The sequence below is a fragment of the Antedon mediterranea genome, chromosome 6 (genome assembly GCF_964355755.1).
Source record: "Antedon mediterranea chromosome 6, ecAntMedi1.1, whole genome shotgun sequence".
In the NCBI taxonomy this organism is placed as follows: Eukaryota; Metazoa; Echinodermata; class Crinoidea; order Comatulida; family Antedonidae; genus Antedon; species Antedon mediterranea.
Genome location: NC_092675.1, coordinates 3,208,141 through 3,230,782, shown reverse-complemented (window position 1 = coordinate 3,230,782; position 22,642 = coordinate 3,208,141). Strand labels below are relative to the sequence as shown.

The following is a 22,642-nucleotide window of genomic DNA, read 5'->3' as shown; positions in this document are numbered from 1 at the left end:
TCCTTATCTTTTGTGAACAAGCTTGTGAAAATAAAACAATAATTTTAGGTTGTATTTTTGTTAGTAAATTTGTAATTTACCTGAAATCCACAATAATATGCTCGCTTTTCTTAGAATTAAAATGTTAAAACCTTTGACACTTTCTTGTAAATAATGATGTTAAGTTTCCACTGTCAAGTGTGTATATAATTATTTTCTTTGACGTTAAATATTTTGACTGAGTCAGCGCTTTGATATGTTGAGTCGTGTAATATATGAGAATGCTCTTTATTCAATGTGAGTTCATGTCTTTATCTTACGAACATGATTTTTTTTTTCTGAAGTAACTTATTATCTTCACACCAAACATTTAATGATTAGAATTTTTTACATTTAAAAAAAGTTGTCCTAGAAGTTTAAATCCTTAGATCATTACAGTTTATTTATTAAATTATCTTTATTGAACAAAAAAATCATATCTTTTTTCTACAGTACTGATGGTCTTCACACCAAAATAATTAATAATTTGAATAGGTATTTTAAATTTCATATTATAGAAATTGAAATGTTTAGGCCTATATCATATCATCTTTTATATCATTCTTTATTCATTTCCTTTATTTCGGACAGTAGAGAAAAGCACTCAACCAGGAAATTAAAAATAACATCGTTAAGAATAACATATTTTTATGTCTCTATCTTCATTTAAGAACCCATTTTCTGATTTAGCTTAACATTTTAATGATTTGAAAATAAATATATATCATTATCTTTTTGAACAATCTTACGAGCGTTGTTTAACTAAAGCAACTAATTTAACTTCACATTTAAAGGATTTTAAGTTTCCATAGACGTTGAAATGTTTATATCAATATATTATCTTTATATCTTTTATATTATTAATTATCTTCTTATGATCATGTTATACACTGAGACCAATCTACAAACAAGACCTACCAACACAATTAATATTAATCATTAATCTTATCTAAATTATTTGAAAATCTTCACATTTTAAATAACAAATATGAAAGATATTCAGCTACTGAAACGTTAATATATTTTGTATGGCCTCTCATTGTACACACGAGATTTAATCATCTAATATTAAACAGTAACACGATAGTATCTAACGTTAAATATTAAGTCATAACATATTATTAAGATACAAGCCTAAAAATCGCAATAATTAATTGTATCGGTAAAAATGTAAACAGAATTATCATTTTAATTACAGAACTAATTGGTTTTTCGATTTAATTATCCGTAATTTTATTTGTTTGCTCATTTATAATATTATTGAAGCTTCACCATCAAGAAGAGACATAGAAACAAAAGTTATAGGAATATGATTAATAATAAGAAATATTCCATTTTCTAATTAATTAACCGCTTATAATTATACGGTACCGTAATTTAAACGATACTGTTGATTTAACAAGGATAATTATATCACAGAACACTAGTGTTAGTGTAACTTTAGATCCTTTTTGTAATTATAAATAAATAAATAATATAGTTATTACATTGAACATTTGTAAAGAGTTATAATTGAGTTTAAAGTAACCGTTTACTGATAACAGAATGTTATTTACCTACAAGCCGCTGGTAAACTTTGTCGGTTTTCAAATTCCGTCGTCGCGTCGTCGGATTGGTCTTGTTTTCGTTCAATTTTCACAACTTGCTTTAGAAGAAACTAATTCAGACAGCCACTGATTGAAAAGATACATAAACGCATGGAATCCTGGCGGGACCAGCTGTGGAGTTCAATTGAAGTCCGTTTATGTAGCCTAGCCTATATGCTCTGCCGTACGTCAAATGCAAAGACATGATGCATTTCAAATTACCTTGATAAACTTTCAACGATAAGGTGTAATATCTAAACGTGACCCATCTATGAGCTAAAGATAATAACGAATTTTGGACCTACAGGAGTGAAATAGTTTGTATCCGATATAGAATGATTACAAAAAATGTTATGATATTATTTCGGAGTCGCGAAACCAAGTATTTATAATCATGACATATTTATTTACAAAGATAGCTTTTTAACCACATTTATCATGCGATAAATAAAAACATTTTAGTGGAGAAAATGCGATTACGTAAAACATTATTTGTGGCATATTGCATTATCCTGTCAAAATATTTTATAAAACATGAAACGTGACTGATAAGCTCTGAAAATTATTTAAAAAATATCTATTTAGGCCTACACGGAGTTTATTTATCTCGTTGTGTTTTGTCATCAATCACAGTGCTTAGACCAACCACATAGTGTTTAGACCATGTGCATTTAGACCAACCACATAGTTCTTAGACCAATCACATAGTGTTTAGATTATGTGTGTTTAGACCAATCACATAGTGTTTAGACCATGTGTGTTTAGACCAATCACATAGTGTCTAGACCATGTTTTTTAATTATTTATTACGGTATATAAAAAGTACAAAAGCAATAGCACATATAGCTAATAATGTTTGTATTACAATAAAAAATATTGAAACGGAATGTATGTGTGTTTAGACCAATCACATAGTGTTTAGACCATGTGTATTTAGACCAATCACATAGTGTTTAGACCAATCACATAGTGTTTAGACCATGTGTATTTTAGACCAATCACATAGTGTTTAGACTATGTGTGTTTAGACCAATCACATAGTGTTTAGACCAATCTCACAGACCTGCATACTTTTGTGACTATTGGGCATTATTTCTAATGTTCATTGACGCATGATAATATCAAACACTAATTCATCGATATTTCCTTTTTTTAAAATTGAAATCTTGTATCATTCAAATGAAAATACTGATAATCAATATGTACTGAATAATGTACTCTGTGAGTAGAGTACAATACCAAATTTCTGATTATACTGTAGGCCTACAACTGTCAGAAACGATGATAGTCTGCCACGGTAATTACAGCCGAAAACTGTTTGTTTGCCGCATAGCATATCGTAAAAGTTATAAGTGTAACGACAGAGTTTCAATGCAGAAGTTTGATCCGAAGGAGTCCCGTATTAAATTTATCCAGATTGTCACGCCCATTAATAATACAACATAATGCAAAGTACAAACTGCTACAAGATTGACGTATCATTATCATTTATACACATTTATTGATCTTACATTTACAACATCAATTTCCTTACTCTAATTGACCAATTTACACTATATCAACAATTGTTGGCGAAGAAGCAACTTAAAGAGTATCATAATGTTTACAACAAAGATTGAAAATAATAAACACAAATTTAACTATAAATTGTACATTAATTAATTAGTTTACGGTTTTTAATCTTAATTTTTGCTTCTGTAACGATAATAATTTACTCTAACAATCGGTGGTAAATATTCATTAAAAACAATGATACAATTAGCAATTGTAAAATTGATAATTCAAAAACATAATTGAAAATAATAAATAAAAAACAGAAAATAGCAGAAATAATTCTACGAAACAACGACATTACATTTTGATTGCACATAAGGAATAAACAGTAGATTAAAAATACGTAATGAATTGTTTAAAAATGTTATTTACTAAATACAAATGTTCATAGGTAATGTTAGATTTCAGTAGTTCGTCAATGTTTACTATTAAGTACCGTATGGTAGGCTACATGTACACAATACTGTATGTAGTTCTACGAACATTAATAACATGAATTCGGAACAGTGCTAAAACAAATGTGTTACATTAGACACCGCATGCCCCAACGAAAGTTCCAATTGAATCAGTTGTACCAAGTACTAAAAATATGTAGGCCTATGTATATACTGATCTTCAGATTTTCTCTAAAGATTTACTTTATAAGATTTACTCTAATAATAATAACCTGATAAATAGATAGTGTTTGTAAATTACTAAGTATTTTTTGCTTTTGTTAGTTTCAAGGCCAGTTATAAATTCTTTACCAATATTCAATGATTTTAAACAAAATACATTATGCTTCGGGCATTCGTCGTAACAACAGTTATTCAATACTTTGTATCTTTATCCTTCATTACACCTAGTGTAATCAATTAAAGTTGCTATAGTATAATTAAAGACAAATTTAAAAACGCATACTTATCAACATGATTACGATTTACTTCATAAATTGATATATTCGTTTCTAATCTCTAGTACGTTAGGGCCTATTTTATTTGTATACAAGAAATTAATCAAAAAACAGATATATGTTTTCTGATTAATATAGACTTACTTATAAATCGTATAGGAAGAACGACACATTCAATAAGTGTATGTTTTACTGCTATGTGCTAATATTAAAATAATTAGCTTTTGTAGCAACTTAGTAACTTGTAATATAAAATAATTAGGCTTACATACCTAGCACGGATACAAATCCAACCATCACTTTCCACAAAAAACTTGGGCCTACTTCGACCAATCCTCAATATTTCTAAATAAACATATAATATAATAGACAGTCAACTAGTTTCTTTCATATTGGCAAAAAGTGTCATAATTGTCTTTTAGGTTACGAAACATATTTTCAAGCTTTTATTACAGAGTTCGGTGAGTCTATTTCCGATATTTTGGGACTAAGTCGTTTTTCTGCGTGTAGAAACCCTTCGATAAGTTTTGAAGAAGGTTGATGGTTGAGATGTGCCGCGTGCTGTAACAAAGTTCTTGGAATTTGCATCGGAAAGGCTAGGCCGTGCATTTGTGGTTTAAATGATAGTGGTAATGTCGGTGGATGTGCCATATACCCCGCATGAAACATTCCACAATGTCCGGTACAGTCTGTGCACATTTGGCCTGGTAGGCTACAGCGACTCGTGGCGCACAATGACGGCGTCCACGGTGAGTGCATAGCGTCCGAAGCTAAGGGTCCTATATCAAACGGAGGCCGTTGCACGATAATTTGAGGGGTAAGAATCGGCTGGGGTTTGCTATCTGTTGAAATAATGTTCTCTATAGAAAATGATTTCTTTTGCTGTGTTGGAGTTACTGTAGGTGACGTTGGCGATGTTGAGTGAATACTGTGCGATACTGATAATTGTCGGTGTTGGGCCGGCAGATAGTGAGCTACTGCGCTTCTACTTGGCGGAAAAGTTGTTACAATTTTTGCCTGATCTTGAAAAAACTTGGCAGAATCGATGTGCTTTATCTGCATGTTTTCATCTATTGTTGGAATATTCGGTGATTTGAAACGCTTCCTTCGTCGAAGAAAACTACCATTTTCAAACATCTCACCACACATAGGATGTAATGCCCAGTAGCTGCCCTTTCCAGGCCTGTCGGGTCGCCTGGGAATCTTTATGAAGCAGTCATTAAACGATAGGTTATGTCGAAGCGAGTTTTGCCAGCGTTGGGTATTTTTCCGATAGAACGGAAAACGGTCCATGATAAATTTGTAGATTTCACTGAGGGGAAGCATTTTCTCCCCGGATGCCTGGATCGCCATAGCCGTCAAGGAGATGTAGGAATACGGAGGTTTGGCATCGCTGTATGTGTTTCTGCCGGGTCGTGGCATTGTTGTCCGATCGCTGCTGAGTCAGGTGCTATTGTAATGATTATTTTGACCTAACCGGTCTCTTAAACTCGCCAGGAAAACAGAAAGGCCAAAAGGTTCTTACACCACGTCCACTTCTCAGGAATATATGTTAGTTTGGCTAGTCAAAATGTTGACACAACTTGACAAGTCTCCCATCAATCTAAACACAAGTCACCTTTATGTGGTTGATAGAATCAAAGTGCTATGGCCGACCAGGTGTTGGTTAGAAACTTTTTCTATGCTGCTGCTGGTGGTCCAATAGTTACTGTGTGCGTCTCTTTCGCAGACAAAAATTCAAAGTTTAAAAAAAACACATCAGTTTTAAACTTTCAAAGTTCTTGCTTGCATGAGGAGAAGTATTCAGTGTGGGAGTCCCCGTCTAAACACTGTTCGCATAACAGAATCTCCAACTATATCTGCTATTGAAGTGCATTATGGTTACCTTTTTCCTGCTGGGTATTACCTCACTGAACAAGTCAATCAAATAGTAAATGGGCGGAGCGATTATACATTGTGCCGCAGTGGCAACCAGTGATCTTGTTAATTCGACACGTATTGTATAAACAATAAACACTTGAATACAAACTCGGGATATGAACCGATTGGATCAGCGAAAGTTAGCTGACAAAAGGGAGACCTCTGGGACGAATCATTTTCCTAAGCACACCCCTTAGTGTCTATTATTCTGATAATAACGGTTAAAAAACTTAGCGACAAACACCGCGCTGTAATTAAAATGATTGGACAAACACGCATATAAACGTTTATCGTTGCCTGAGAAACGTTTTGTATTATAATCATTACATTAATTTTTTTATGACAATAAGATAATAATTAGTCTTGTAATTTAATTATTAGTAAAATGGATTTAGGAATACATTTATGGATTAACGATTTCAAAATAAATATGGAATGGTGGAGACTTGTGGAGTATGATTTATTAGTTTAGTCCAGTCATTGTGTTTTTCTATCACTGTTTTTGATATTGAAAAACATGTTGATACATCGGCTAACTAAGTAATAACAGTTTTTTGTTATTGTTTGTAATTTGTATTATTATTATTATTATTATTATTATATTATGTTTTATTGTTATAATTTGTAAATTATCAAAAATGAATATGATCTTTAAAAGTATAAATAAAAAAGCCTTATGAACTCAACTCAATTTGGTATTAAATCTATAAAGCTCTGTCTACGCTATCAAAGTTTGACAACAATAATAATAATAATAATAATATTTATTCGGCAAAAGTTCATAAAAGTACATTTCACAATTCATCTTGCCAGGAGCATGTAATAGGCATGAGCCCAAACAGAAAACTGGTCTTACTCCATCATTACTTATAAAATACAAAAATAACCAAACTAAGTAGCACAAATTAAGTAAAAACAAAACAAAGTTATAATGAGATACACCAATTAAAAATAAGCTGCATTGAATAAACAATATAAAAAATTACAACTTAATATTTTGAGATCAAATGTTTGATGAGTTGGGCTTTAAAGTCTGAAATTGTAGCACATTGTTTAATTTCATTGGGAAGTTGCTCCCATAATCTAGGGAAAATAACAAACGATGAATCGTGATAAAAATGTGATATGCTCAAATATGGTAGTAATATGACATCATCGTGTCCATATACGGGCACATCACATTTTGTTGTCACATAAAGTTTGATAAGGACATGAATATATCTGTAACATAATATAACACTGTAAATAAACAATAACTTTTTTCGACCTGGTTTTAAAAATGAAATTTGATAACTTACGCCTATATAATATTCTTTGATATTATAAACAAATAATGTGTATTAATTTATCAATATATTTTGGACTTAAGAGAGTAGACAGTGCATTTTTAATGAATGTGTGTGATGATATAGATGTATGGCAAATAGGCAGGTTCAAGGTTTTACTTCTAGAAGTGTATTTAATTTCATTGCTTTGTGTTCTTCCTCGGAAAGACAAAAGTCCACAGAGATTATAATAATATTAATAATATCAGGAATTGATGCTATATATCAACACACGTATAGACATTTCGAATAGTGGATCATCACTAATTACTCATAATGTATATATCATGTTTCTTGTATTTAATACTTCGCGATAGCGGTCACAAGACACTTGAGAAACTTGTAGAGTGAAGCTATTCCAGAGAGGGAAAGATCATATACGTCGAATTCGGCGTGACGTGAACTTAAACGCGCGCGTTGGTGTCAAGTATGGCGAATACACGGGTGTTACGTTTCTTTTGACTCTTTTTGTACTTCTATATTATAATTAACTATTGTTAATTAATTGGACCAATTGATACAACAATAGGCAATAAAAACACTTAGACCATAAATTAAAGCAAAGAAAAAAGACAACTGAGTGAAATTAATAGTAGAGTTACGTTTATAATAGGCATATGATTTATAATGAGCCTGTGTTTAGTACCGGTATTGTAAGTATTCTCCGAATAATAATGATAATAATAATAATAATAAATTTTACAAAAATCTGCCACATGTATATGTTAATTAATGTATGATCAGTTAGGCCTATTACAGGCCTAAATGTAAGGGTTTATTATGCTTGTGGTATTCCTGATGAGCCGTATGACGTGTTTTAGTTTGAAGATAACATATTGATAAAGGATTATATAATTCATAATAATCATTTATTTATAAAAAGAAATTTCCAGCTAGTGAACTTTGTAGGTAAACGGTGACATAGTGCATACAAAAGATTATTTACGATGGGGGCGCTGTGACTCATCACAGCTCTGATGGGAGTGGCATATTGAACATGGAAGTTCATAAAACTATATTAGTCTAGATGAGCGTAGCTGTAAACACACGCTAATTATAGACCAAGGCTGTAAATGTAATACGCTATGTTTACTAGTAATGAAACAAGCAAAATACAATATCTTTGGCTAATCTCGGATAAATGCTTAAATGTCATGAACATGTGTTTATACAAGCGAAATGAGCAACGAATAATTAGGAATAAAAACAATGTGTATAGTCATACTACTTGTTACATTAATTACATATAGAAACATGGTGACGCCACATAGTAGTTTTCCTAAATTAATTATCTATTATGATAGACGAGTTAGTATTTGTAAGCACTACCTTTTTTATTGAAGTTCTCTCGTTACACGAGTTAAAACACATTTGTCGGTCTCCTCGATCATTTACCGATTGCTAATGCATTCCAGGTACGTTTGTTTATTCGTTCATCGACTTTGTTAGACCAATATTAGTGGAGTCGATCATTTTCACCAATAAGATATATCAGTAAATTGTATTTTTTCAAACAACCCTATTTCATTACATGTACGTTTGTAAACGTTGCTTCGCTTAATTGACGTTTGGTGTCCGTGTCGTCAAACACACGCAGTTCATATTGGTTTCCTTAAGTAAAAGTGACCAACAAAGTGTAAACAAGAGCTATCAATATAAACATTTTACCTACTGTTGTATATTTAATAATTTTATTAACAAATGTTGGTTGTCTTTATCGCCAACATCATTTAGACAATGTAGAATTTGTTGATGAGGCTTGTAATTTGAACTAATTAGCATAAAGAAGAATTAGCAAAATGAAGTAAATAGTTTACTCCTTTAATTAAGCGGATTTAAGTACTGTTTTTAATTATTTTATTTCAATATTCCACAATAGAAACTCTCCTTTGGGACACCCCACAAGAGAGTGCACAATTATTAAAGGGACACTTTGCTTTGAAACGAAATAAGGGACAATCAATTTGTTAACACTGCGGCCAAACCCTATTCAGGAGACACCCCTATTACTGGTACACTTCTGGGTCTCGAATAAGAGTTACATTGTATTTATAATTATAACTCATTTTATTTGAAGAACACAATTTTATCTACTTTAACAGGCAATGGAAAGCATGCGATCTCGACGATAGGCGACTCAATGTATTACCAAAGAAGTAGTACCAAAAAAGGTAAGATTTGTCTTGTTATTCGTATCAGTTAAAAAAAAAATATAGATACTATTTTCTTTAAAATATTTTGGCAATGTTGTGACTCAAGAATTGAAAGTCTTTTTGTTCAAAGATCAGAAAAATCCGTATAATAATCTTGTTTTTCTTTTTAAATTATAAAATATTGGGTTGAATTCTTATACTGGTTATTCCTCAAACATTGTCACACCCTTTAAATATGGCCACACCCTTTAGGTGATGATACTTGGTGCATTGATCTATCTTTTAACTTGCGATAATATTGCTATAATGTGATATATATTTGACATCAGGTTGAACCCGTACACAAATTGACGAAATGATACGAAATAAGAAATCCAACGAAAAACGCGTTGATAAAGAAGTGTTTAAATGAACATAGAAATTAGATAACAAACTGAATCGGTGCGATTAAATATCTCCGGCGCTCGTCCCAAAGACTCCATACTAATAGCAGCTTGATCAATAAAATAAACTTCAGGACAAAAGTCTTCCCATTATTGTTAATTTTCTTACGGAAATCTCGATTTTACAAAATGTTGTTGATGATGAGAGCAAGGCAATTTATAATCAAAGATCAACAGAGAATAATTTACCGCTTAAAGCTAGAGATTTGGCATTAAATGGCTAGCATTTACTGACGCTTGCAGTTCGTTTAGGACATCTATATTGATTGTAGAATAATTATATTGATAAAAACTTTCAAATTGTATCATAATAAACAGATTTTCCTGTTAATAACAAAAAATAACGACTATATCTGTAGGATTTTACTAGCTTTACTTTTCTACTAGTCTGTGCAATATTGTATATAATTTGTTTGGCTCGGTACTTTGTAATTCCTATATTAGGAAAGAAGAAACTAAGGCGGGCTTTCTTTCGTTTTCTTTGATGTATTTTTATCACAAAATGTTGAAGTTTATAATATCAATAATTATGTGTTAAAAATGATGATGATAATTTATGCTGCATGGCCAATCGTTATATCATTACCAGTACCATTCTGACTATGTCAGGCCTTCTAACTTTCATTAACATCAACCTCAACCTTTTTCTAATTATACCCAAATTCCATTTTACTTTTTGTAAAGAAAACAGGAATCCGTTCCAAAACCGATTTGAAGTGTACAAATGTCATTTTATTACATTTTAATGTCGTTAATTGTTTCCTTAGGCCTATATTCACCAACTATAATATGATCTTTTGTTTAAGGAAATAGACTCCGTGCCATAGGAACAAATTAATGTATTTTTTTTATATAATACATATAAAATATTTGATTGTTTGTATTTGATTATTTATATACTCATGTATTTAATTAAATTTAATCAGGCGTAAGTGATCATCATCATCATGTCATTATCATCATCATGCCATCATTATTATAAAAACAATAAAATCTTCAACAAAAGCATCATTATTAATTATTATTTTATTCAGTTTATTGTTATTCTACTGATCGGGTTATTCGTACAATAATTCACCAACTTGCTCCATTACATTAAGCCACCTACTTCTGTGACAGGCACTGTTAATTTATTCTCTTCGAACAAGGTACACATTTCCAGAAAAAGCCATCGCACACCTGCTTGTCATCTTTCCGAAAATGTATATACATTTAATTTGCTTTACCTGGCCGTGGTCTTCTTTCAACGTATATGCGACCATTATTCATGTTCACCATACAACAAAATACCAACACAAATCCACTTGCTTAATAGCTAGGCCTAGCATGTTTTACAACAAGCGCCACACTCTATTTTAATAGCTACAAATCGTTTACAAACTAATGGACCTACAGAAGTCGATAATAGAATACTCGATATAAAGTAACGTCATCTATTTACCGTATTCAATCTGTTTCACATATGTTTCTTTGCGAGATGATAAAGCAGTTCCCGGTTCAGAAAAGAGTGTGTTTATGTCGACCGATTAATATTTTGGGCAATGAGGGAACTAGTGACTGTCAATTTCCTTATTTAATATTTTTCTAGAGGTTGTTATGTGTCTCAACTCTGAACCCAGTTTTTGAAGGTGGGTGCTTCAGCTCTTCCTTATTATTTGGTGGTACAGGTAGGCCTATGTCCCTATAACAATTACATCTGTCACATTTCTATTCACATGTCATTAAAAGCAAAGACCCCACCAAGGTTAGGCCTACATATTATTTTTTCATAATATGATGGATTAGTATAGCGTAAGTAAGCGTTTAAATGGCAGTTTTTCCGATAGGCATGTATCAATAAACTTGTGAATTGCACGCTGGGTATGACGCTGTACGTAGTCATCGTTTATTACAGGCCCGATCCATGTGAATATAAAACGGTGAGCGTTAACCATTCTCATTTTGAAGTTAAGTTCTCACTAGGACGCAACGCAAGGACGTAAGAGCAACGAGTTGACCAATGACAAGTGACAGTTTGAATAATCCTTCGCTGGTGATTGGTCAAATTACTTGCGTTGCGCTTACGTCCTTGTATTGCGTCTAATGCTTGGTTCCCAAAGACGCAACACAAGGACATAACGCAACGTTAATGAGTTGACCAATCACAAGCGATGGATTATTCGAACTGTCTCTTGTCATTGGTCAACACGCTTGCGTTGCGTTTACGTCCTGCGTTGCGTCTAAGTAAGAATTAACAAGCTTTCGCCGCTTCTTTTATGAATTAAACTATATAATTTCTGCTCCCCTGGTGCGAAAATGATCCGGTCATTTTTATAAAACCAAAACCATGGCATTTATTCACCGGGGGTCTCGATTAATTTGCTTTTTAGCAAACAATCATAATCATTTAATCTGATGTCCACATATATTAAAAGACAATAATCGCGTTGCAATCATAAATAATTATACAATGCGATTAGAAAGATCTACCATGAAATCGCTTGGGTTATGTTTTATATTCAGCTTGATTTTATTTACAGAACTTTTCATTTCTATTTGAAAGAAATATGACAATTTAATTCATTTTTAAGTCTATAATTCGTTTTATATTTAAAACTAATTAATTTGAAAAGCATATGAAAAGATGCCAATTATTACATGATACTTTATTGATATAGATAATTGTGACGTTCAGAAATTATTTATTTAATATGGTTGACAGTAGATTGGGTCGATTTCAATCATTACCTTGATTATATATACATTCAGTATCAAAATATAACTCGTTTGTTATCAGTCGATCTTATATCTACTGTAATTAACTATATGTGGGCGGCGAATATTTCTTTTTACATAAATTATTCATTTAAATGCTATTTCCAAGAAACAAAACAAATGTGTCTTTCTGTAGAGTTACATAAATGTTATCTTTAAATATAGGCCTAATGTTACTAAATGTTGGCCTAATTATTGGAAATTCTGTTAAAGTTAGTTCTTAAAGTATAATTCAAATAGTAATATCAAATTGATTTTATTTTTATTAATTCATTCATAAATACATTTTTAGTTATTAAATAATCTTGTGAGTTTGCCATAAACAATGATTTTTACAAGTAAGAAAATTAATAATACAGAAAATTGATCTAATCAATCTAAGTAATATATCACTCGTTACATTAAAATATACTACTATATTAATATAGATCCCACTATTTTGGGGACACTAACCAAAAATAAAATTGTCCACTTCATGTTTACGTTTTGTTTATTTTTATTATTTTGTTTTATAATTTTAATGTACCGTCTCTCCAATTTCTGGAGGCTTTTTTGAAAGAATTGAAATTGAATAAAAATAGTTTTGCGGTAACAAATTACCAAAATGAAAAATAATTATAGTATTAATTAACTAGTATAACATATTTATAATGTCAGATACGCCCTACTAGATTTCCTATAGGTCAGTAAATTAATATTAATACACAAGAATATGTAATGTGTTTCCAATGCCTTCACATAGTATCATTTTGCAATATCAAAATATGATATTGTAGCTGCTCATATGATTATATAAACTTTTTTTTTATGTTTACTTAGTCAATTCCTTAGTGAAATATTGTTATTACTACTATATAGGGCTACTGTATTGACCTTACGCTTCTTTTCTGTTAATGCTACGTCTTTGAAAACTGATGTATATCCTTTCTATTACTCCTCATCTGTATAAGTAAGTAAATTATCATGAAAGAAAATAATTTAGTATTGACATATAAACTATTTTTCCTATTTACTTTATCTAAACATTGAAATTAAAAACCTTACGCTACTGCCTCTGTTACTGCTACATCTTTGAAAACTGCTGTATCTTTCCAACTATTACTCCTCATTTTCATTAATAAATTATCATGAAAGAAAATAATTTAGTATTGACATATAAACTATTTTTCCTATTTACTTTATCTATACATTAAAATTAAAAACCCTACGCTACTGCCTCTGTTACTGCTACATCTTTGAAACTACTGTATATCTTTGCAACTATTACTCCTCATTTTCATTAATAAATATCATGAAAGAAAATAATTTAGTATTGACATATAAACTATTTTTCCTATTTACTTTATCTAAACATTGAAATTAAAAACCTTACGCTACTGCCTCTGTTACTGCTACATCTTTGAAAACTGCTGTATCTTTCCAACTATTACTCCTCATTTTCATTAATAAATTATCATGAAAGAAAATAATTTAGTATTGACATATAAACTATTTTTCTTATTTACTTTATCTAAACATTGAAATTAAAAACCTTACGCTACTGCCTCTGTTACTGCTACATCTTTGAAACTACTGTATATCTTTGCAACTATTACTCCTCATTTTCATTAATAAATATCATGAAAGAAAATAATTTAGTATTGACATATAAACTATTTTTCCTATTTACTTTATCTAAACATTGAAATTAAAAACCTTACGCTACTGCCTCTGTTACTGCTACATCTTTGAAAACTGCTGTATCTTTCCAACTATTACTCCTCATTTTCATTAATAAATTATCATGAAAGAAAATAATTTAGTATTGACATATAAACTATTTTTCCTATTTACTTTATCTATACATTAAAATTAAAAACCCTACGCTACTGCCTCTGTTACTGCTACATCTTTGAAACTACTGTATATCTTTGCAACTATTACTCCTCATTTTCATTAATAAATATCATGAAAGAAAATAATTTAGTATTGACATATAAACTATTTTTCCTATTTACTTTATCTAAAAATTGAAATTAAAAACCTTACGCTACTGCCTCTGTTACTGCTACATCTTTGAAAACTGCTGTATCTTTCCAACTATTACTCCTCATTTTCATTAATAAATTGTCATGAAAGAAAATAATTTAGTATTGACATATAAACTATTTTTCCTATTTACTTTATCTAAACATTGAAATTAAAAACCCTACGCTACTGCCTCTGTTACTGCTACATCTTTGAAAACTGCTTTATCTTTCCAACTATTACTCCTCATTTTCATTAATAAATTATCATGAAAGAAAATAATTTAGTATTGACATATAAACTATTTTTCTTATTTACTTTATCTAAACATTGGAATTAAAAAGAAACCGTGATATATGTGATTACTAAATGCAAATCTACATACAGCACTGCTGACAACAATAAGTAAATAAAGCAATCAATAGTAATTATAATTAAATTGATTGCTATTGTGTACGCGCTACCTCTAAATTTTTACACGCATTTAAACCCTGCAGCAAGTGACGTCACATATGAATAAAAATGTCCAAAGACATCCCGTGTTGCAGATTTGTTTAGTAGAGTCGAAAAATATGTACTTATGTCTCTTTTTAACCCGGAGATTATTAATGACTAGTTGTTCTGAGATTTCAATACAGCAAATAAACCACTGGACTAATGCACCACTTAATTGAATAATTCTATCAAATCGCTTACGAACGATTTGTCTTCCTCACCAGCTAGCTTTCAGCAGCAGCAGGGAGTTCATCAAAATACTGAATCTATTTTTAAGTTAGCATTTTCGATGATTTACAAACTACGCGATAAGTAAACAGGGGAATAGATAAGTGTATAGATAAATGTACGAATAATCAACACGATGTCATCACGATATTATAAGCTTCTGCACATGGTGGCATGCATGTATGATGATTTAAGGCATATTCGTTTTAAAAAAGATTAAAGCTTGGTTCCCATTAGAACGTAACGCAAGGACGTAAACGCAACGCAAGCGTTTCAACCAATGACAAGCGAAGTTATAGACAGTTAGCAATCACAAGCGAATAAGCCATCGCTTGTGATTGGTTAATTCACTTGCGTTGCGTTACGTCCTTGTGTTGCGTCGCTAGTGAGAACCAAGCTTTAGTGTGTATTACATCGAATAACGCGTGTGTGAAACAAATGTTGGGTTTTCCCCACCACTAGTTACATAGTAAAGGACGCACGTGAAGAAGGAATACGGCTATCCCGGCGCAAAGCACTCGTCTCCGTTGCTTGTCATTGGTCAAACGTCTAATCTATGTTCCTCGCGTTCCTGATGGCCACCAATTCTACAGACGTTACGTATGGATTTACGCACGTTACATTACGCATATTACGTATGTACGTGTTAGAGACTTTATTCAATTCCCAAGAGCGCAATGCAAGTAATTTAACCAATAACGAAAAAATTGAAGATGATCTATCGCATTGTGATTGGTCAAATTACCTGTGCTTACGTTCCTGCGTTGCGTCCTATTGGTAACCAAGCTTTAGATGTTTATGTTTGAATCAAACAAACGCAATTTTCATCTTCATAAACAGCGTTGTGTTGACACGCGAAACTGATGCTGTAATGAAGTTTAAAACAAAGTGACGTGGTTATTAGCCTGATGGATGAGTTTCAAGTGAATTTGTGAAATATAGCAGTAAAAATACTGGTGGTTAATCTATACACACCGCAGCCCTGCGGAGAGCCTGGCAATCATAATTGGTCTTTACCCAGCCTAGCCTGCCATTCTCTGTCGCATCACTGTCCTCGTAAAATACACCGGTTGTTGATATAGATAGAATGGTCAGAGAGTGTTAAAAATGCTAAGCGTATTTTGGAAGGACACGTTTTGTACAATGCCAGCTATATTTTTCATTTATTGTCGTTATTGTTAATTTGCAATAACATGCAGTTTTCCCTATCAGGCATTGTATTGAACAAAATTCGTTCGTATCTCACCGATTACTCTTTTTTCATTCCTGCTCTGTCTAATTCGGATTTATTCGATTTAATCACTATGATATCAAAGCGTACATCGTATAGAAATATCGATACACCACTAATAATGATTTATATGCATGTACGTTATGATGCTATTATCTGTATTGTGTGTTCTTTGTGTAGATTATTCGTTGCATAAGGATGCATTTTATATTGAATCTAATATGTAGTTGATATACATTTTAGAGAAAAATACTATCCGTAGTAAAATTGCGTTTTCACAAGACTGTCTTTACAATTTGAAATATTGATAAAAAAAAATTTATCTAAATTGTTTATATAAAAAAACTGTCAATCGATCTAAAAATTTAACTAAAATTATTTGTAGGCATAACCATCTAAACTAGTCAATACCATAATGTGTTTGTTTTTTACACAATGGAATTATATTCCTAGGTGTGTATGACCTTATGATACCATCATGTAAACAGCGTGATACTGTATCATACACTTTGCCGATGATACTGTACACATTATAGATACAGTACCGGCTACCTGGTTTGACAGTAATTTCAAGTGTACTGTGGATCTAGCGCGATAGCAAAAATACTTATTGGCAGCGGTCATCACTCAACAAACGTCATAAAACATTCGACCAATCAGATTTCAATAAACTTCTGATCTCACCTGATCATGTTTAACCTTCCGAACCTGTGCATGTTATTGAAAATCAAGTTGACTGATTACAAGCACTTTATATTCGTGTATTTTGCCACGTCTTTCTGCCAATTTAACTATAATAGCACACATGTAGTAAATAATGAATAGTTTACATTTTGACTTTGTGCAAGTTTCATCTACTCTGGGACTTAGCTCCCACGCCGACTAATCATCACTGGTACATTTTGACAAGATAATTCTAAATCGCCTATCAAATATCAACGTTGTCATATCCATTACAAATACTTGAGCGTTATTGTTTATATACATCAACGCTTAAATCCCTGTGGATTTTTCATGTTACTATTCTAACGGGATAATTAACATGTTTCTCCGTAAGTAAACGCAAAGAACAAAACACACTTGGATCGTAAACACGACAGTTATCGTCTGCGTTTTTTGCCGCGTTAATACCACTTTCGTGTTTCTGGAAATGCTAGCAGTACCTTAGCACGACGCGCACTCACCGTAATGGCTTTAGTTCATCAGTTAACGGTGTCGTAAATTAAACTTTCTCCTGTGTGTTATCAATTTCACGAAGCAGTTTCATCGCTAACTCATTATGGCAATGTACAGATAAGCTAACACTAATTATGATGCTGATGATGTGTAAGTAATTATTGATAATTATTTATGAAAAACACATAACAGATAATTTTACTGATTCTCATTTTGTTTTCGTTTTAAGGCTTATTTGCCAGACAAATTCACTTTAAAGAAAAGATCAGAATACTCCTACTGACCTGATTTCTCATTTTGTTTCACAAAAATCAAATATTGTAATGTAAATTGCTGAAAGATATACGCAAACATACAATCTAAACAAATGTGTTTTTCCATATCCAAATCAATAAATCATATGACGTCATCATCACATCATGATCATTACTTTGTTTATTGATATTAATAAAAGTAGTATGAACAATGATTATTCTATATAAAAACAAAACAATATATTTATTTTATAGTTTTAGACGAATGAGATAATTATAGTTTTGTTATACAGAAAAAATAAATAAAATAAAAGTCTAAAACCAATTGAAAGACAATATTAATAGATTTCATGTAAACTCACAAAATATTATCTTTATAAATCAATAGATATCATATTACAATATAAAATAACACAGCGGTTTGACTGAATAACATCTATGAAATTAAAGACCTTTTAATTTAGTAACTTTGCGGTCCGTATAGTTTTATTGCCCGTGAGTTGAGAGAAAAAAAATTGATTGGCTGAGAACCATCACATGGCTATGAATAATCATTGTAATGTTTAAAACGCGAGCTTTGTTTTAAATCACATTAAAATCATAACACCAATCAATAGAGTATTCATACGTTTTAACTATCAAGTATCACATTTATTTATACTAAAGATGAGATACAATGATTTCTGGAAAATGAAGCAGCGTTTGATATTTAAGTTTTGCTGTAAACATGTGTCGATGATGTTGATAGAACATAAAATATTACTCGTCGTCAAATGCATGGTTTGTGTGAACATAATACCGTTAAGTATTATATCTCTTAAGTGGATTTAAATCAACATAGTAGGTTTAGAGGAAGAGAGCAACACAATGTAGGTAATTAGCTTTAATGGGGAGAGAAGATAAAATACAATCACATTCCATGAAAGCACTATGTCATTTTGCTTTTTAAAGGTTTACTTTCAGAAAGTTAGAAAAATATTAGCCATCTCGTTGAATAACAATACATAATTGCCACAAGGTTACATTGGTTTGTTCCATAATTGAACGTGTTGCTTTTCTTAAGAGACTAAAAGCCTCATTTGTTATGATCTAACATCAAAGACTGGAAAAGCCTTTGATAGTTATACGAAGATAAATATTGAAGAAAAACATTAGACCGGCTACGACGAGAAACCGGTTTTTCTTCTATAGGTTTATTGCTAATACCCGTCATCTATTCATTAACTGTTCCGTTCGGCTGTGTAGCAGTGATCTAAAAGCATCATTTATTATCGTTTGATCGTTTGTGTAGCCTACATAAATCATAGTAACATGATTGCGTCTTGATTGTTAATTATCTCCTGCTTTTGGCGATAGTTTTCCCGCGTTGTGTGACGCTCTGACATGCGTATAAAGTCGAATAACTTATCTATTTGTATTCCTTTGTTTTGGCCGTATTCGCTTGTCATACATGGATTATTAATTCAGTATTTTAGTCCGGAAGCATACGCCTTCCATCCCTCTGGTTGCTATTTAAAATCAGAAATAACAATGGATAGGCAAAACATACAAGTTATCGAAAGAACAGCGGGATTAATTTATAAGACAAATGAAGCAAGTGACTATTGATTCAATATATTTGATTTATTTGAGTGTTGAAGAGATTAAAATAAAACGATTGTAGAATATAGTATGGATATGGTTGAAGAGGTGAAGAGAGCGAAGGTGGGCGACGAATAATTCATCTTTACAATTGCAGTTGTAGAGATGACAGTGAAGGATACATTTAGGAAAGCGAGCGAAATTAGGAAAAACTGACAATTAATTTTAAATAGTGAATATTGATATTATATTGTATATACGGCAATCAAACAAGGCCGGTCTTATTACTATTTATTTTTAAACTAGTTATTTATGTTTAGTTTATTATTAGTTCTATTAAAAATTCATATTTTTCTTTTCTTTATTATTTCCTTCCTTTTTCAAAAGTTGTCATCTGTTATTATAGTTGACAATGCGGAAAAAAAATTATCTCATTAAATAGTACACATAACTTTATATCCTTCCCATTTTCATTCGCTGATTTCGTATCACGTGTCATGCATTAGTCAGTTCTATTGCACGGTAAGATGAGCTACTGATACACGTTCATTTTTTTGTCAACAATTTTGAGAAATAGTGTGCAATGCGATATGCTGGTGAATTAATGCATCGAATTTAATATAAAATCTATTTAATATAAAATCTATTTTATTTTATTGGCCTAGCCATCGATTTTAGATCCTTTAGATTTAGTTATTTTGTATCATTTGTATGATTGATTTTAACCGAGGATCTCTGATTGGTCGCCAACCACCTAACTATACAATTCCTTTAATGTATTAATTGTTAAAGTATTTGTTACCATACAAGTGCTATTTTTAAATAGGATATAGTACACGTTCCTAAAATGGAATAGAAAAATATTATTTTGAAAAAGTATCGCAAAAAAGAAAAACGTCTCTTCGTCGTTGTAAAATGCAAAACAATCTTCATGCGCTTAAACCCACTGCTATATTAAATTTCGTTGATTTATTACATTCATTTTTTAAAATGTAGGCCTAATATTTGTTAGGTTTTTATTTGTGCTTTCAATTTAAATGAAATGCAAGCCTATTGGATTGAGGCCAATACTCATGGTAACCAATTTACAATATACCACCTCACGACAAGAACTAATTCCAACTAATACAATATTTGTTCACACAACAACCTTTTTCATATTGTATTATTAGCTATAAGAATTTCAATTTATCTGCAAAGTGTCTTAGTAGTAAAATGATGCTGTGGGCGATACCTTAGCGGGAGAGGCCTGTTTAAATCGCCGTAGCACCTGGAAAATAAGCCACAGTTTAGGACACAAATGTTTATCACGGTGGGGAAGAGCGTTGCATGGTATGTTATGATATTCATCACTTGGTACTTATTTAAGGTTGCATTATGAAGTCATCAATGCCTGCTGCCTATAGTATTGACATTTAGGCCTTTGGCTTGAACCTTCCACACACCTCCAGTCGAATCATAACGCCTTGGAAGAATGAGAAGGAACACTCATGTCATATGAAAGGGAGAGGATCGAATGAAGACAGGTAGCACGTCAACAATACGTACAAAGAAACTCTTTGAAAACATATTAAAAAAAAAATAAACATTAATTAATACTTGTTGGTCTATTATAGACCAACAGGTGTTGGAGAAAGCATATATTTGAGTTCAGCTTCGTGTTTGTGCATTCGATTAAGTCTTATTTTTGTTTGTATGCAGTTACAAGAATGTCGATCCCTTTCACAAGCTATAGGCCTAAGGTTGCAGCTTGGAAAGCAAACTTTTTTTTTATTGTCATGTCACAAAGTAAAAAGTCCTCTTTGTTAGAGTATGAAGATGTTATACCTAGAGGTTAGAGGATGTCGTATAGGCATATCATGAGTGTGTAGTGTGGTGTGGTCTGTTTCTGACAATATTAACAGTGATAGAGAAATTGATATAACTTTGATAATTTCCCACACAGTTACTCGGTACTAGGTATTTTCCCATCATTATCTCCCCGCAACCATCAGATATATCTATTTATAACGTCTTCAACGTCTTTCCCGCTACTGAAGGCGTTAAAGATAGTTGAACATGACGTAATTTAGCCAAGGGGCAATTCCTGTAAATATGTTTGTATTTTGTATTTCTCAACAGGGGATTTGTAATATTCATCTAGGCTGTGAACACTATTTTGCGGCGCTTTTTTCTCGGTGGTGCATAGCCTGGGGAGAGCGTGTTCGCCGGGTGTTAGTACCGTCCGCTCGTGAGTAAACGGCAAGACAACATAAGATCAAAATATAAAGTTCGGAATAGTATGCTTTCAATTAGTAATAATAACAGACAACGAATATGATATCTACATAGCCTTGTCATCATTAATAATTTTAAACATGATTTTTAAAGTAAAATCCCACGATTATTGTTATGACAGGTATGAAATCTTAATTTCATCACTGTTGCGGTAGAACATGACTAAGAGTTGGCTATTTACCAAATCTTTTTTTAATTTCATTTTTACTTATTATTAAAACACTATTTTATATTTTCACACGATATTTGTTTATGACTTATTTTTAACAGTCACGTCCGTATTACAAAACCGTCGTCAACTGTAAGGCCTAATAGACTAACGAACACAATACCATAGGCGGCGTATACATGTTTTAAAATGTATGATTAAAAGCGCTTTCACATCCGGGTTTTGTTTGAATTCTGTTCATAAAACTATGTATAGAGTTCCTTCAATATTCATAACATGAGGTAACGTTATTCATTACAAACATCATGCTTGCGCTATTATATCTAGGCAATTTCAGACTACGTAACCTATACTCCACACATAAAACACGAATGAACGTAATAGCAGGGTTGCTAACTTCCATTTTTTATGAAGATTGTGCATTTTGTGACAAAAGCACCAAATTTGGCACAAACCTTCTTTAGGGTATATCTAACAATCCTAGAAGGGGTGCCCAAAAATCGGAACAATTTAACGACTTCATTTGGACCACGCCCTTTTTTTAGTATTACGTAATTAGGTGAAAACTTAAATCTTCGT

The 22,642-nt window shown here is 31.7% G+C and overlaps 1 protein-coding gene across 1 annotated transcript; it reads right to left on the bottom strand.

The window, feature by feature from the left end:
* Window positions 1-2,910: 2,910 nt before the first annotated feature.
* Window positions 2,911-5,895, bottom strand: LOC140051137 (forkhead box protein B1-like). Its single transcript, XM_072096258.1, has one exon. It carries the CDS (start codon window positions 5,470-5,472, stop codon window positions 4,489-4,491), a length of 984 nt encoding a protein of 327 aa, XP_071952359.1. The 5' UTR covers window positions 5,473-5,895; the 3' UTR covers window positions 2,911-4,488.
* Window positions 5,896-22,642: the final 16,747 nt, after the last annotated feature.